This window comes from Ovis canadensis, chromosome 3 (assembly GCF_042477335.2).
Source record: "Ovis canadensis isolate MfBH-ARS-UI-01 breed Bighorn chromosome 3, ARS-UI_OviCan_v2, whole genome shotgun sequence".
NCBI classification, from domain to species: domain Eukaryota; kingdom Metazoa; phylum Chordata; class Mammalia; order Artiodactyla; family Bovidae; genus Ovis; species Ovis canadensis.
The window spans coordinates 200371164-200386718 of NC_091247.1; the positions used below are offsets into that span (position 1 = coordinate 200371164).

Sequence of the window (15555 nt, forward strand, 5' to 3'; positions counted from 1 at the left end):
AGTAAATATAATATTGAAAGCTATAAAAAGACTTAACTAAATGGAGATGCATACCATGTTCTTGGATGGAAAGACTCATTAACATAAAATATATCTGATTTGATATATAAATTCTATGCAATTTCAACCACACCAAACGGGATACTTCAGAAAACTATTCCAAGTACAACCAAGAAAAAAAATTTTATAGAAAAGTTGGAAATTTTCCTACCTAATTGCAGAGCTAGATATAAAACTATAATCAAGAAGACAGTCTTGTATAGAGTTAGGGATCAACAGACTTATGGAAAAGATTTACACTTAATAGATAAGTTTTTATGTGATAAAGAGGGTATTTCAGATACCTGGGATAAGGTATATATTGAATTAGTGCTGATTAGACAATTTGTTATGATAATATAAAGAGGCTGCTATCTGGCTTTGAATTTTTTTTTAAATTCTATTTTAGAATGCCTCTTTTGATCCAGCATATAAGAAGCTAGAAGAGTCTTCTTCATCCTAACACTAAGTAAAAAGCTGAAAAATCAACAGATCTTAGATCTGTCAGAGAGGTGGAATCATAGGGTAAACTGCTGCCCTCATAATTGGAGAGACCAACAGGCAAATGCAAAGAACTGTGGCCAGCTGGAAAAGAAATCCACAGCAATAGATCTCCTTGGGAACAAGTTTTATGGTAAGAAAAACCTGAACTCTACCTGACAAGAGGCTCAGCATTGACAATTCTGAGGGATGAAAATTCCAAAGGGATCCAGTGATTGAGGGCCCCCACACTTTTTGTGAGCTTTACTTCAAGAGCTCAATTAGGTTTTCACAGTGATATGAGAGAATAAATGTTTTGTGCTTCCAGCATGGGGAGGGGAAAGGGAACCATTTGAAATATGCCAGGGCACTCTGTTTATCTTAAGAAAGCCTGCTTTTAGGGGGAACTAGTAACCAGAGTCTAACCTGCTGGGGCATTATCAGAGCCCAGCTGACCTGGAGGAAGGGAAATACCCAACTCCAGCCATTCTAGCTATCCTGTCCAACCAATGAGGGGTTGGGGGACTGAAAAGCACCCCTGAAGTTCAGAGTCCAGAGGCACGGACTCACTAAGAGCCTAAGGCCCATAGGGCCATAGAATGCTTTCTCTCCCTCACATATTACCATCACATTACTAAAGGCCTATTTATAGCAGCTTCTTTCATCCAGTACATCTTTTCTGGCTATGAAGGAAAGAAAAAAAAAAAAAGGACATACTGAAATTAAAAAGAAAAACTTTTGGAAGAGACAGAGCAAGTATCAGAACCAGACATGGCAGAGATTTCAGAGTTGGTAGACTAGATATGTAAGACAACTAAAATTAAGATGCCAAGATCTTTAATGGAAAAAGTAAACAGCATGCAAGAACAAACGGGCAATGTAAATCAGAGAGATGTAAATTCTGAGAAGGATCCATAAAGAAAAATTTTAGAGAACAAAAACACAGTAACAGAAGTAAAGAATGCCTTTGATTGGCTTGTTGGACACAGTTGAGGAAATAATTTCTGACTTGAAGATATATCAGTAGAAAACGCCAAAACTGAAAAGTGAAGGGCAAAAGACTGAAAAACAATTTCAGAATATCCAAGGATGTGGAACTATAAAAGATGTAACATACAGGCAATGGGAATTCTAGACAGAGAAGAAAGATACAAAGGAATAAACGAAATATTTTTAAAAGTAACGACTAGGAATTTCTATCAAATTAATGTCAGACACCAAAACACAGATCTAGAAAGCTAAGAGAACAATCAGCAGGATAAATGCCAAAAAATATAAACCAGATATGTCATTTTCAAACTATAGAAAATCAAATATGAGATGATTTCTTAGCAACATTACCCATAGGGGAGGAAAATAATTATATCTTACTTCTCCTCCAAAACCATGCAAACAAGAAAGGCATATAGAAAGAATTTCAAAGTCTTGAGAGAAAAAAATCCACCAACCTAAAATTCTGTACCCTGCAGTTATCCTTCAGAAGCAAAGAGAAAATACTATATCAGACAAATACTGAGGAAATGGTTCTAGTAGACCTGCCTTGAATGAAATGTTAAAAGTTCTTTAGAGAAAATAGAATAATAAAGTTCAGAAACTCAGATCTCAGATAAAGAAAGGATGAGCTTCAGAGAAGACATAAGTAAAGATGGGCTCCCCTCATAGCTCAGTTGGTAAAGAATCTGCCTGCAATGCAGGGGTCCTGGGTTTGATTCCTGGGTCAGGAAGATCCCCTTGAGAAGAAAATGGCAACCACTCCAGTATTCTTGCCTGGAGAATCCCATGGACAGAGGAGCCTGGCGGGCTACAGTCCATGGGGTTGCAAGAGTCAGACATGATTTAATAACTAAAGAGAAAAAGAGATAAGTGAAGATAAGTGTAAAACTTTTATTTTTCTTATTTGTAATAAGTCCAGCAGATAATAGTTCAAAATAATATAAAAAATGTTTTCAGTGATGTATTCTTATGTACACATATTTTCTTATATATAAGTGAAATAAAATGATTAATAACAGTGATACAAAGGATGAGAAAGAAGAATTCAAATCGAAAGATACAATCTACCAAGACTTATATAGAAAGAAACAGATAATCTGAATACATTTATATCTATTTAAAAAATTGAACCAATAGTTAATATTCTACCAATACAGAAAGTACAATATCCAGATAGACTCACTGTGAACTTTTCCAAACAATTAATGAAGAAATTATACTAATTCTCTACAACCTCTTTCAGAAGATAGAGAGGCAATACCCCCTAGTTCTTTGAGGGTAACACTGCCCTAATACCAACACCAGAAAAGGCATTACAAGAAAAGAAAACAAACTAAAATGTCTCCTGAACATAGGAGCAAAAACTGTCAACAACATAATAGCAAATCAAATCCAACAATATATAGAAATAATTATACATTAAGACTGAGCAGGACTTATCCCAGGTATTCAGGGCTATTTCAGCAATAGAAAATCAATTAATGTAATCCAGCACATCAACAGGTTAAAGAAGAAAAATCAACATGTGCAGAAAAAACATTTGGCAAAATTCTACAAACAATCATGATTAAAAAAAAAAAAACAACCTACATGAACTTGAAGGATAGAGGAATGTCCTCAAGTTGATTTTTTTAAAAAAACTACCAAAAAGCACAGCTAATATCATAATTAATGGTAGAAATTCAAAGCTTTTCCACTAAGATCAGGCACAAGGCAAGCACGTGTCCTCTTAAAATTGCTTTTCAATATTTCACGAGGAGTCCAACTAAATGCAATAGAACAACAAAAGGAAGTAAAGGTATACAGATTTGAAAGGAAGAAATACAACTGTCTTTCTTCCCATAGGACATGATCATCTTTGTAGACAGTCTGAAAGAATTAACAAAAAATCTCCTGTAACTAATATGTGACCATAGAAGTGTTGTAAGACACAAAGTTAATACGCAAATGTCAATTATTTTCTAGTATGCCAGGAGTGAATAATTGGAGTTTAAATACATATCATTTACATTCAGTTCAGTTCAGTTGCTCAGTCGTGTCCGACTCTTTGCGACCCCATGAATCGCAGCACGCCAGGCCTCCCTGTCCATCACCAACTCCCGGAGTTCACTCAGATTCACGTCCATCAAGTCAGTGATGCCATCCAGCCATCTCATCCTCTATCGTCCCCTTCTTCTCCTGCCCCCAATCCCTCCCAGCATCAGAGTCTTTTCCAGTGAGTCAACTCTTCGCATGAGGTAGCCAAAGTACTGGAGTTTCAGCTTTAGCATCATTCCTTCCAAAGAAATCCCAGGGCTGAACTCCTTCAGAATGGACTGGTTGGATCTTGCAGTCCAAGGGACTCTCAAGAGTCTTCTCCAACACCACAGTTCAAAAGCATCAATTCTTCGGCACTCAGCTTTCGTCACAGTCCAATTCTCACATCCATACATGACCACTGGAAAAACCATAGCCTTGACTAGATGGATCTTTGTGAACAAAGTAATATCTCTGCTTTTTAGTATGCTATCTAGGTTGGTCATAACTTTTCTTCCAAGGAGTAAGCATCTTTTAATTTCATGGCTGCAGTCACCATCTGCAGTGATTTTGGAGCCCCCAAAAATAAAGTCTGACACTGTTTCCCCATCTATTTCCCATGAAGTGATGGGACTGGATGCTGTGATCTTAGTTTTCTGAATGTTGAGCTTTAAGCCAACTTTTTCACTCTCCTCTGTCACTTTCAGCAAGAGGTTTTTTAGTTCCTCTTCACTTTCTGCCATAAGGGTGGTGTCATCTGCATATCTGAGGTTATTGATATTTCTCCCAGCAATCTTGATTTCAACTTGTGATTTTCCAGCCCTGCATTTCTCATGATGTATTCTGCATATAAGTTAAATAAGCAGGGTGACAATATACAGCCTTGAAGGACTCCTTTTCCAATTTGGAACCAGTCTGTTGTTCCATGTTCTGTTCTAACTGTTGCTTCCTGACCTGCATATAGGTTTCTCAAGAGGCAGGTCAGGTGGTCTGGTATCCCCATCTCTTTCAGAATTTTCCACAGTTTGTGGTGATCCACACAGTCAAAGGCTTTGGCATAGTCAATGAAACAGAAATAGATGTGTTTTTGGAACTCTCTTGCTTTTTCAATGATCCAGCGGATGTTGGCAATTTGATATCTGGTTCCTCTGCCTTTTCTAAAACCAGCTTGAACATCTGGAAGTTCACGGTTCACATATTGCTGAAGCCTGGCTTGGAGAATTTTGAGCATTACTTTACTAGCGTGTGAAATGAGTGCAATTTTGCGGTAGTTTGAGCATTCTTTGGCATTGCCTTTCTTTGGGATTGGAATGAAGATTGACCTTTTTCAGTCCTGTGGCCACTGCTGAGTTTTCCAAATTTGCTGGCATATTGAGTGCAACACTTTCACAGCATCATCTTTCAGGATTTGAAACAGCTCAACTGGAATTCCATCACCTCCACTAGCTTTGTTTGTAGTGATGCTCTCTTTCTAAGGCCCACTTGACTTCACATTCCAGGATGTCTGGCTCTAGATTAGTGATCACACCATCATGATTATCTTGGTTGTGAAGATCTTTTTTGTACAGTTCTTCAGTGTATTCTTGCCACCTCTTCTTAATATCTTCTGCTTCTGGTAGGTCCCTACCATTTCTGTCCTTTATTGAGCCCATCTTTGCATGAAATGTTCCCTTGGTATCTCTAATTTTCTTAAAGAGATCTCTAGTCTTTCCCATTCTGTTGTTTTCCTTTATTTCTTTGCATTGATCACTGAGGAAGGCTTTTTTATCTCTTCTTGCTATTCTTTGGAACTCTGCATTCAGATGCTTATATCTTTTCTTTTCTCCTCTGCTTTTCGCTTCTCTTCTTTTCACAGCTATTTGTAAGGCCTCCTCAGACAGCCATTTTGCTTTTTGCATTTTTTTGCCATGGGGATGGTTCTGATCCCTGTGTCTTGTACAATGTCATGAACCTCCATCCACAGTTTTTCAGGCACTCTATCTATCACATCTAGGCCCTTAAATCTATTTCTCACTTCCACTGTATGATCATAAGGGATTTGATTTAGGTCATACCTGAATAGTCTAGTGGTTTTCCCTACTTTCTTCAATTTCAGTCTGAATTTGGCAATAAGGAGTTCATGGTCTGAGCCACAGTCAGCTCCCAGTCTTGCTTTTGTTGACTGTATAGAGCTTCTCCATCTTTGGCTGCAAAGAATACAATCAGTATGATTTCAGTGTTGACCACCTGGTGGTGTCCATGTGTAGAGCCTTCTCTTATGTTGTTGGAAGAGGGTGTTTGCTATTACCAGTGCATTTACATTAGCACGTCCTAAAATGAGTATAAATTTAACAAAATGCGTACAAGATCTACATGAAGAGAAGTATAAAACTCTGACTAAAGAAATCAACTAACTCAATACATGGAGAGAGATTATATCCCACATCCACAGGTAGGAAGACTCAGTATTGTCAAGACATCAGTTCTTTTCTATTTGATCTATGTATTCAATACAATCTCAATCAAAATCACAGAAAGTTATTTGTGGATAGTGACAAACTGATTCTAAAGTTTACGTGGAGAATTAAAATACCTAGGCAGCCAGAATTAAAATACCTAGAACAGCCAACAAAATATTGAAGACAAAATGTTGGACAGACCCAATTTCAAGACATGCTACAAAGTCATAGTAATGAAGACAGTGTGACATTGGTGAAAGAAAAGACAAACAGATACATAGAACATAATAGACAGCCCAGAAAAGAACTACATGAATTATAGTTAACTAGTCTTTGAGAGGAGAAGGCAATGGCACCCCACTCCAGTACTCTTGCCTGGAAAATTCCATGGGCAGAGGAGCCTGGTAGGCTGCAGGCCATGGGGTCGCTAATAGTTAGAACCAACTGAGCGACTTAAGTTTCCCTCTTCACTTTCATGCATTGGAGAAGGCAATGGCAACCCACTCCAGTGTTCTTGCCTGGAGAATTCCAGGGACAGGGGAGCCTGGTTGGCTGCTGTCTATGGGGTCGCACAGAGTCAGACACGACTGAAGCGACTTAGCAGCAGCAGCAGTCTTTGAGAAGGGAGCAAAGGCAATACAATAAAGCAAAGGTAAGTCTTCTCAGTAAGTGGTTCTGATAGAACTTGACATCCACATGCAAAAAAACCAACAAAAAATCCTGAATCTAGACATAAACATTAGTTTTCACAAAAATAAACTCAAAATGGATCACAGATCTAAATGTAAAATGTAAAACTATAATACTTCTAGAATATAACGTAGAAAACCTAGATGACCCTGGGTTTAAGTGTTAGCCACTCAGTTGTATCCCACTCTTTGCAAACCCATGGACTGTAGCTCATAAGGCTCCTGTGTCCATGAGATTTCCCATGCAAGAATATCAGAATGGGTTGCTATTCCCTCCTCTAGGGGATGTTCCTGACCCAGGGATTGAGCTTGGGTCTCCAGCAATCATAGGCAGATTCTTTATCATCTGAGCCACCAGGGAAGACCCTGGGTTTGGTGATGACTTTTTAGAAATAACACCAAAAGTACAACCCATGAAAGAAAAAAATGATAAGTTAGACTTTATTAAAATTAAAATTTTCTGCTCTATGAAAAACAATGTTAAGAGACTTAAAAAACAAGCCACATACCAAGAGAAAATATTTGAAAAAGCTATATCAGATAAAGGACTGTTATCCAAAATACACAAAGAACGCTTAAAATCTAACAATAAGAACACAAACAACCTGTTTAAAATGTGGGCTAAATACCTTGACAGATCACTAAAGATACACCGATGGCAAATAAACACAGAAAAGAGATATTCAAGTTTGCATGTCATCAGGAAACTAGAAAAAAAAAGAAAGAAAGAAAGAAAGAAACACTACTACATATCTATTAGAATGGCCAAAATCTAGAACATTAAATGGTGCTGAGGGTGCAGAGTAACAAGAACTCTCATTTGTTGTTAAGCTCTCATTCCAAATGATATAGCCATTTTGGAAGACAATTTGGCAGTGTCTTACAAAAATAAACATATGCTTCCTATAAGACCCAGCAAGTTTGCTCCAATGTGTTTCTCCCAAAGAGTTGAAAACTTATGTCCATACAAAAATCTGCACATGTTTATAGTAGCTCTATTTATAATTGCCAAAACTTGGAAGCAATCAAGAAGTCCTTTAGTAGATGAATAGATATACTAAAGTCCATCCGGAAAATGGATTATTATTCAGTGCTAAAAAAATTATTTACTCAGTATGAAAAGACATGTAAGAACCTTAAATGCTTATTGCCATGTGAAAGCAGCCAATCTGAGAAAGCTACATACTGTATGCTTCCAAATATATGACATTTTGACATGGGCAAAACTATGGAGACAGTTAAAAGATCAGTAGTTACCAAGGGATAGTGGGTAGGGATGGACGGATAGGCAGAGCACAGAGGATTTTTAGGGCATTGAAAGTGCTCTGTATGATACTATAATAGTGGATACATGTCATTATACATTTTTTCCATCCCATAGACTACATAACACCAACAGTGAACCTTAATGGAAACTCTGGACTCTGAATGATAATGAGCTGTCATTGTATGTCATCAACTATAATGAATGTCCCATTCTGGTGGGGGATGTCGATAATGGCGAAGGCTATGAATATGTTCAAGTAGAGGGTATATGATAAATCTCTATCTGCTCACTCTTGTTGTGAACCCCAAACTGCCTTTAAAAGCCAAAGCTTTTACATATTTAGAAGAAAACACCTGGGAAAATATTTATAACAAAGAATTACTATCTAGAAATATTAGTAGGTCTTGATATAGAAAAAATTTTGCTTTCCTGGCCATTGTTTGAGAAAGAGTCCTTAGAGGAAAAGCAGCATATGTGGGAAGAAACTGAAAGTCTAGTATGTGGATATTAGATGATAATGACAATTGATATTAGAGGATAAATGAAATTGTTCTCCAAAAAATAATTGAAGAATTTAAAGCTAGAGACAGAGGGTGGGAATGGGTCCAGAACACTGGAAGGAAGGAATGTGGAGAGAGACAAAGGAATGAATTAAAATTATGGTCAGGAAACCCACTTTCCTGGAAAACTAGGGCTTACAATTAACTACAGCAACCCCTTGATGTTTGGGATAAAGTTTTGCAATGGAAGTAAGAGGACTTTTATTGCATCTAATCCAGTAAACAATTTCTATCCTTAGAATGCTCTGGAAGGGTTAATATGAATTTAGAGTCAGGGTCCTTTTTCACTTCCTGTGTAACATTAGTACCCTCTATTAAATATAGATCCTCTCAAGTTTTGCACTGGGGTCTGGGAATCTAAGAGTAAGTTTAGACTAGATTCTAAGTTTCTTCAGCTCTAAAATGTTTTTATACTATAACCTAGAGTAAGCACTAATCAAAGAAATATTTCATGTATAATTTTATATCTGTGTATTTCTTCTTCTTTCTGTAAATCTAATTTATTCTTTTGATCTGCTTCAGTTTCCTCTTTGTACTTGTTTCTTCTCTTGATGCAGTGTTACCTTTACCTTGACTCTCCATGGCCTTTTTTGTAAGCAAAGATTATTTCTTTTTGGCTGTGCTGGGTCTTCAGTACTGTGTGCCAGCTTTCTCTAGTTGTAGCAAGCAGGAGCTAGTCTCTAGTTGCAGGGCACAGGCTTCTCATTGTGGTAGCTTCTCTTATTGTGGGGCATAAACTCTAGGGCATGCAGGCTTTTGCAGTTGTGGCTTGCAGGCTCAGTTGCCCCATGGCATGTGAAATCTTCCTTGAGTAAGGATCGAACCCGCATCCCCTGCATTTGCAGGTAGATTCTTAACCACTGGATCACCAGAGAAGTTCTCTCCATGGTTTTTCATTCTATATGGGGTTGTAGATAGGGCAGGCATCAAAGAATACATCTCCTAACCAGACCTATCTAAGGCACGGGTCCCATAAACCCCAGAGCCATGGACTAGTACTAGTCTGTGGCCTATTAGGAGTTGGGGACATAGCAGGAGGTGAGCACTGGACAAGTGAGTGAAGCTTCATCTATATTTACAGGAAGCTCCCCATTGCTTGAGCTCAGGGAAACAAGCTCAGGGCTCACTGATTCTGCATTATGGTGAGGTATATAATAATTTCATTATATATCATAATATTAATAGGTATAAAGTGAACAATAAATGTAATGCACTTATCACAGTGTGATCATCTCAAAACCATCCCCCTACCCCTGCCCATGCCATTCATGGAAAAATTGTCTTCCATGAAACTGGTCCCTGGTACCAAAAACGTTGGGAACCACTGATCTAAGGAGTTTACACAAGGGAGTGATACGATCAGATGTTTTCTAAACTTGTTACATAGATTACAGCCCATTGATGAATAGCATTAACATTGTATTGAAGCTTGTTGGATATGCAGGACCTTACTTCCCTTCCTACAGAATCAGTCTATGCATTTTAACAAACCTATCTAGTCATTCGTGTGACTATTAATGTTTGACTAGCACTGATCCAAGACATTTTTTCTGATAAGGTGATAAAAGATGGATTTGGGAAGCAAAAGCCTGAAGGTAAAATATTACCTGTATACTCTCTTCATTCTTATTGTGTTATTTAGAGTGCATGCTCAGTCACTAAGTCATGTCCAACTCTTTGCAACTCCATGGACTGTAGCCCAACAATCTTCTCTGTCCATAGGATTTTCCAGACAAGAACATTGGAGTGGGTGGCCATTTCCTTCTCAAGTTATTTAGGGTAAGAACTGAAATACATAGTATGAACTTGTATGATCAGGCCGCCCAAGATAACTCCTCTTGCTCTCTGTACCTGTCCAACCATGGCATGCTTCAGTTACACCCTACTCACATGACTGACCTTCCTATATACTTGACCTTCCAGCTACTGATTGTTCTAACTTCAGATCAGAACATCTCCACAGAACAGCTTATCAAAGGGGCAATGAAGGGGCGTGTCTCCTACTGGTCCTGGGAAACAAATGAGCCAACCTAAAATGAATTCCCCCTATGAATGGTAAGCTCCCTCCTCCTTCCCTGGAGCAAAGACTACCACCCTGTCCTGCCTGCCCTCTTGCTCCCTCTTCCTGGGGCGTTGCTCCAGGGCATTGCTTCGGACAGGTAAGTCTTCTCAGATAAACCATTGATGTCTCTGTCACTGACTCCAGGCTCTATGTCTTCAGTTAGAGACTTAGGAATATGGTGGGGGTGGGGGGGGTTGGGGGGGGTGGGGGGAGGAAAGAGAGGGTGGGATGTATGGAGAAAGTAACATGAAAACATATATTACCATATGTAAAGTAGATAGCCAATGGGAATTTGCTTTATGACTCAGGGAACTCAAACCGGGACTCTGTAAAAACCTACAAGGGTCAGATGGGGAGAGAGGTGGGAGGGAGGTTCAAGAGGGAGAGGACATACATATACCTGTGGCTGATTCACACTGATGTATAGCAGAAACCAACACAAGACTGTAAAGCAATTATTCTTCAATTGAAAAAAGAAAAACTTTGAAAAAAAAAGCTGGGCCATTTTTCAGGGCTTGCTAGCCTGTGACCCAACAGAATGAAAGAAGTAATTGTTGAAGAGTTGAAAAATATTTCTTCACTCTTCTAAAGGATCAAGTGAAGCTGAACCTGGAACCATTAAGGACCACAGAGGCTACTAACCTTTTTATTTCAACCAAAGATCAAAGACTCTTAGTTTATCAGTTTAGGAAGATGACTAAGTGGGATTACACTCTTTAAAATACTTCTAAAACAGTGACTAAAATCTCTTGGTCTTTTCAAGTCCTAAGAGGAAATATAGAGTTGGTGGCTAACCAAAGACCCCAGAGAGTAGAATTTTTGTTTCCTGCTTTACTCTAGGGTTGTTATTAATAGAATTCCTTTATCTTGTTACTAGGCCACTGGGCAAAAACACTCCTTCTATGGCTTAACGTTTTCTTAAATTATCACAATACATTTTTATTGTAAAAATTTTATTGTAATAATTCAAAGACCTCCTTTGAATTCTTCCAAATTTTGAATCACAGGGCTTCCAGAATTTAACTTTTGTAAAGATGTTTCCCCACATACTTCTAACTCAAAATACCACCAACATTTCACCCTCTCTCCTTGAAAAATCTCACTCTGATTGAAAACTTGTGTCAGTCATATGATAGATAAAATCTGGGACAGAATGTTAATTGTTTACTTGGAGAGAACAAATTGCCTCTACTGTAGCCCAGGGCTTCCCAGGTGGCTCTGTGGTAAAGAATCCACCCGCAAAGCAGGAGACCTGGGTTCGATCCCTGGATCGGGAAGATTCCTTGGAGAATGAAATAGCAACCCACTCCAGTATTCTTGCCTGGGAAATTCAATGGACAGAGGAGCCTGGCGGGCTACAGTCGCTGGAGTCACGAAAGAGTCGGACATGACTGAGGACTTATGTACACACTGTGGCATGAGGCCGTGGCAAACTATGTCCAAATAAGATTTTACACATAGAGTCTGATTTTACACATTGAGCAGATAACAATATGCCATGAGGATGTCCTTCAGTCATGCCTAGAACTTTGTACTTAAAAGTAAAGTCAGGCATCTGTAATACCTACCAATTTCAAAACTACCGTCAATAATGCCCACCAGTGAAGAAGGGATATCAAACCTTCTCTCTATCTGAGTGATGGTGCTCTTCAGATAGCCTTCTGCCAGTGCTTTGGCAAAGTAGACAAAAGACAAGGCACCCAAGAACACCTGGAAAATATGACAGGTCACACTTAGTCTAAATCCAGCCTGACCTAAAACTGGAAATTTGATAAAGAGACAAACACAAACTAAGAACCATGGAACAAGCTTGTTGCCATCGAAGATTTCATTCAAGCACAGTAGCAGTCTTCTTCCCACCTCAAGCTCATGTGAAGCTCTAACAATTCAAATTTTCTTAGAAGTAATAGATTTTCATTTATAATGTGTATTGAATTTCTTCTTTCCCTTTCTCCTCCCCTTCCTAAAGGATATTTAAAGGCATCTTGGCTTTGAAAAGAAGATCCGTTGCTTGGGGAAGCAGAAGGAGGAAGGAGGCATTGAAAGGTAAGAAAATAAAAACCATAAACCAGACACTTAACATCTTGTCACAAGTCTATTACTCATGACTGTATTTCACAGGGATGGTACATGTTCCAGCAGGGAACGTATTGGACTGAGAAGCAGAACTACTATTCCTAGTGATTAAGTTCATATTAAAGTTAAATCAACACTCAGATTCTTATTCAATGAACAAAATATTTGTTTGATATCTGGCTTGTGTGTTTTGTTAGACCTGGGTCTGTGATGGAGTATCCATAGGTAGATTACATGGAAAAAGCATTGAAAATTTTTGATGTGAAGAAGGTACAGGAACTTGGAGTCACATTGAGTTCCATTTAAAAGGGAATTCTGTCCCTTACCATGTGGGTAGGAAAGTCAAAATTTTTGTTTATAGAACAGGAATAAAATGGATGTTTTGTAGATTAAATGTTCCAACTGTGCATAGCACAGTAACTGATCCATGGTAGATATTTAACAAATAATAATTTCTTTTACCTCTCTTCTTTCTGTTTAGGAGGGGCATTCAAGTGAGCCAGAAAAGTAATTAGAAATTTAACCTGCATGGTCAAGCAAAGATTGCTTTCACTGTCTTGCAAAATGCGATTTTCATAAATTGCATCTAAGATCACTTTTTGCTTTTCATTTTAAACTTTGTATTTTGTATTGGGGTATAGCTGATTAACAATGTTGTGATAGTTTCAGGTAGAGTGTAAAGGGAATCGGCCATGTATGTATTGTCTCCCAAACTTCCTTCCCAACCAGGTTGCCATATAACATTGAGCAGAGTTCCATATGCTATAGAGTAGGTCCTTGTTGATTATCCATTTTAAGTATAGCAATGTGTACATGTTCATCTCAAACTCTGTGACTATCCCTCCCACCACCCTTGCCCCTGGCAACCATAAGTTAAGATTATTCTTTTAAATGGAAAAAATTTCTCGCTTGTAGTTACAATGTGTAGAAAATATCTGGATCGAGAGCCAAGAGCACGGACTCCATCAAATTCTCTGACACTCTTCAGTTAACCACTTATGGTTGTTAATCACTTAATTGCTTGTTACCTTTAGTTGACAACAGCAGGGTTGTTTCTCCTCTGAGGAGGGATATTCTGTTTTAAAAGAAAGCCTCCCAACAGGTTGCATGGAATTTTTGCTGAATAACCGGATATTTTCTTTGGATGAAGTGTCCATTTTGAAAAAGTTCCTTGATTCTGATCTGTCAAAGTTGATTTTTAAAGTATAAAAAAAAAAGTTAATACACATCCAGTTTTAATTTCCATGCAGTTTGTTAAACAATGTTTTTACTTCACAGTAGATCACAATTCTGTAGACATAACACTATGCGAAGCTCCCTTATTTTACCACAGTAAGTTGGCAAAGTTTTTCAATTAAAATCGACCAGGATAACTGATTAAGCAATCCTGCTATTGGGAGTCTGTAGCCAGCATTCTTTCTCAATCCCTCCAGTAGGCCTCATTATAGCAAAGAATAAATTTAAATGTTGCCTTTGGAATAAATACAGAGGGAGAATTTTGCTAACTTTGTGGTCTTGCCAACTAAAACTAGAGGCAAGCAGGAAGTGAGGAAGAGGAATTCAGCCATTTGAATATTGATTCATTGGAATTAAGTCTTTAAAACCTTTAAATCTATTATCTTTGTGGAATGAATAGAAAAGATTGATGCCCCTGGTAGATGCTTATAATACACCATGACTCCTATAGGGCTGTAGCATCCAAAGTAAGTCTTAAAATATGGGTGGGGGGAGAAGGGGACCACTCTGTGTAACATTTCAGTCTAACAAATAGGGGAGCAGCATGATTTACGCCTCAGGCTTAGTTTTCATTCAGGCCCAAGTAGTCTTTGGTGTGCTTTAAAGTAAGTAAGATACCTCCTTTCCTGAGTCTTATTTCCCACCTTCCTTTGTCCTTACTAAATGTTTCACAGGGTCATATACTCTGAACTTCTTTTCTTTTGATTCTCATCAATATTTACATATCCTATGCCCGCACTTCTTTCAGTTCAGTTCAGTCGCTCAGTCATGTCTGACTCTTTGCGACCCCACGCCAGGCCTTTAGGATTCCATATAGCTCACTGCCTGCCTGCTAAAGTAATCTTAGTGAAGCGATTTAGAAATAAAATAACTTCTGGATCACCCTAATGTTTATTAGATGATGTATTTATACATAAACAGAGATTTTGCATATTCTCATCACATTAAAAGAATGACATTAGGGATAAAACTTAATGTTCTGTGGTAGAAATTTTAAATGATTCTATGTGTATATTACCTTGCCTTTATGTAATGATTGTTCTATGTCTATCCAACCTCATCTTTCATAGTTTGAATTCATAGATATTATCTCCAGCTGACTTAGTGGTAAAGAATCTGCCTGCCAGTGCAGGAGATGCGGGTTCAATCCCTGGCTTGGGAAGAGCTCCTGGAAGAAGGCATGGCAATCCACTCTAGTATTCTTGCCTGGAGAAGCCCATGGACAAAGAAGCCTGATGGGCTACAGTCCATGGGGTCTCTGAGCCAGGTGGGCTACGGTCCATGGCGCACTGCGGTCCATGGGGACACAACTGAGCTACTGATCACGCCCATGCATGCGTATATTACCTTGACTGTATGTAATGCTTGTTCTGTGTTTAGTCAGTCTCATCTTTCATAGTTTAATTTCCTAGATAGTATCTCAAATTGAAAAATCAAGAAATAGCAGTGAACAAATTGTATTTTGAGATATGGAGTTAAATAACAGAAGAAAGACCTAAAAGACTTAAAAGTGGAGGGGTTTTCTCCAGGGAATGAGAAATGGGTTGAGAAGGGTAGGTCAAGGACTTGTTTTTGTTTTAAACTTGCTACTATACTTTTAGGTTATTCATTTTCATAAACATGCATAAATTTAACTTTTTAAAAATGGATAAAGGAAAGTGAGGAAAACAAAAAATTTTTAAGCCAAAAAATAAACAAA

At 38.2% G+C, this 15555-nt stretch overlaps 1 protein-coding gene across 2 annotated transcripts in view; it reads right to left on the reverse strand.

Annotated features, from left to right (window-relative positions):
* Positions 1–13796, reverse strand: part of SLCO1C1 (solute carrier organic anion transporter family member 1C1) — a 69836-nt gene extending 56040 nt beyond the window's left edge. For both annotated transcript variants that reach the window (XM_069585591.1, XM_069585592.1), the window contains exons 1-2: positions 13649–13796; positions 12113–12254 (exon numbers count right to left, since the gene is read on the reverse strand). In XM_069585591.1, the coding sequence (XP_069441692.1) occupies positions 12113–12254; positions 13649–13777 (271 nt within the window). In that variant the 5' untranslated portion in view covers positions 13778–13796. The remainder of the gene's footprint in view (positions 1–12112; positions 12255–13648) is intronic.
* Positions 13797–15555: the final 1759 nt, after the last annotated feature.